The 2,233-nt window shown below is 28.5% G+C and overlaps 2 protein-coding genes across 4 annotated transcripts in view; one reads left to right on the top strand and one right to left on the bottom strand.

The window, feature by feature from the left end:
• The window catches only part of LOC106873157 (Na(+)/H(+) exchanger beta), a 288,856-nt gene that overhangs the window by 102,616 nt on the left and 184,007 nt on the right, over positions 1-2,233 (bottom strand). The gene's annotated exons all lie outside the window — the stretch shown is intronic.
• LOC106878267 (integrin beta-PS) overlaps positions 1-2,233 on the top strand; it is an 87,423-nt gene that overhangs the window by 49,365 nt on the left and 35,825 nt on the right. For all 3 annotated transcript variants that reach the window (XM_052968318.1, XM_052968326.1, XM_052968322.1), the window contains exons 4-6: positions 360-458; positions 1,150-1,231; positions 1,744-1,875. In XM_052968318.1, the coding sequence (XP_052824278.1) occupies positions 360-458; positions 1,150-1,231; positions 1,744-1,875 (313 nt within the window). The remainder of the gene's footprint in view (positions 1-359; positions 459-1,149; positions 1,232-1,743; positions 1,876-2,233) is intronic.

Genomic DNA, 2,233 nt, shown 5'->3' with positions numbered 1-2,233 from the left:
TATATATATATATGTGTGTGTGTGTGTATATATATATATATATATATATGTATTTGCATATATATGTGTGTGTGTGTGTGTAAATGATTAATTCATAAATAAATAAATGACCTCAAAAATACCCAGAGAATATTTGCATTTGAGTTCTAAGATTTTAATTGTAATCTTTTTTTTTTTTTAGTAGCATGTGCTAAATATTTATAAAAGTGGGGTTATAGTGAATTTATTTAATTTAACTTATATTTCTTTGACTGAGGTGAGATTTGATCCTAACAGTGTTATTGATCTACTTTTACTAAGTTGTTTAATATGGCAGGTTTATTGTCTTTATCATCTTTTGTAACGATTTGTTTTTCTAGGTTTTTCCACATAAACGCTGTGATAATATGAAAAGTCTTATCAGGCTTGGCTGTGAGGGTTTTATTGATAATCCTGATCACTCAGTAACTTATGTTAAGGTAAGATGTTGAAATATCTTTTGAAAATGTTGAGTTTTAACCTTTTTATTTTTAATAATGAAATATTACTAAATGGATATTTTCATGTTCTTAAGAAGTGACTTCTTATTAGAGGCAGGTGATATATCTTATCTGCTTAATAATGTAAAGTTTTAATTTAGATAACTTCAAAACTGAAATTTGCTTCATAAAACCAGGTCTCCCATAATTCTATTAACTGGAATTTTATTATGAAACTTTGATTTCTAGCATAAATCAGCCTTAGAAACATGCTGGAATGATCAAAATAACATTTTAAATAGAAATAAGCGAGATATTGGGTGAAAAATTAGCAAACTTCATTTGAATATCAGAGAAATATACCTAGTAGATATAGCAAAAAGGTTAGATATGTATAAATATTGACAGATAATTATGAAATTTGTAATTTTTAAGTGATCTCATATGAGATCACTGGTAGGTAATGGGTTAAGTAAGATGTAAGATGTCAGGTTGACTGAGCCTCCTAACACTTGCAGTAAGAAGAAAAATAGTCTTCAATATAGAGGGAGGGGTTAAACTCAATAGGTTATGCCATCTCTTTTTCAATCTTTTTATTCTTTCTGTGAAGAAAGAAAATTCAGCATTTAATAATACATTATCATGAGACCAGTTGTATCTGAATTTTTTTAATGGAAATATTTTTTTACAGAATGACACTGTAAAAAATGCTAACGGTAATCAAGAAGCAATTCAAATCCAACCTCAGAAACTAAGAATAAAGATCCGACCAAGTAAGTTAATTCATTTATATTTACTTTAAACCATTGATTAACTTATGAAATATATGTACACTTATTGTTAATTTCTGCATTTTATGCATTTATTCTACATACAAGGCATTAAAATCCAATTTAAAAAGTTAGGTTGTAATTATTAGGAATATTAGTTGTAAATAACTTTATTTAATTATTTTAATCATACCTTTTCTTGTTCATAATAATGCATTATATATAACTGTTTATTAAGAGTGAAACAACACGCTAATTATGAAAAAAAATTAGTTCAGTTAATTTTCTGTCATAAAATTGTTTTCATATAAGTATTCTTTATAAAATAAAATTTGAAGTCTCAAGATAATTTTAAGAATTTCTTGTTAATATTTTTGAAATTGAAGTTATGTGATCTAATTTGCATGTTTGACAAAAACAACTGTAAAAATTGTGTGTTTTTATTTGGTAGAGTTTTCCAAAGCCATATACTATTTCCTTTATTCTATTAACTTAGTAAATTATTTATTTTATAGATAAACCATATAAGTTTAAATTGGTGTTTCGGTTAGCTGAAGATTATCCAGTTGACTTATATTACCTCATGGACTTGTCTAATTCAATGGCTGATGACAAAGAAAAATTAGCAAGTCTTGGGAATCTCATTGGTATGTTCATAATTTAAGAATATTTGTTCCACTTTGATTGACCTTAAAAATAGAAATTTTATTCAATTTTATGTTGTATTCTACTGTTTATAAAAAATATAGAATAATTCATCATCATCATCATCATCATCATCGTTTAACGTCCGCTTTCCATGCTAGCATGGGTTGGACGATTTGACTGAGGACTGGTGAAACCGGATGGCAACACCAGGCTCCAGTCTGATTTGGCAGAGTTTCTACAGCTGGATGCCCTTCCTAACGCCAACCACTCAGAGAGTGTAGTGGGTGCTTTTACGTGTCACCCGCACGAAAACGGCCACGCTCGAAATGGTGTCTTTTATGTGCCACCCGCACAAGC

The sequence above is a fragment of the Octopus bimaculoides genome, chromosome 1 (genome assembly GCF_001194135.2).
Source record: "Octopus bimaculoides isolate UCB-OBI-ISO-001 chromosome 1, ASM119413v2, whole genome shotgun sequence".
Classification (NCBI taxonomy): Eukaryota; Metazoa; Mollusca; class Cephalopoda; order Octopoda; family Octopodidae; genus Octopus; species Octopus bimaculoides.
The sequence above is the reverse complement of the archived record's forward strand: the minus strand, read 5'-3'. Positions and strand labels throughout refer to the sequence as shown.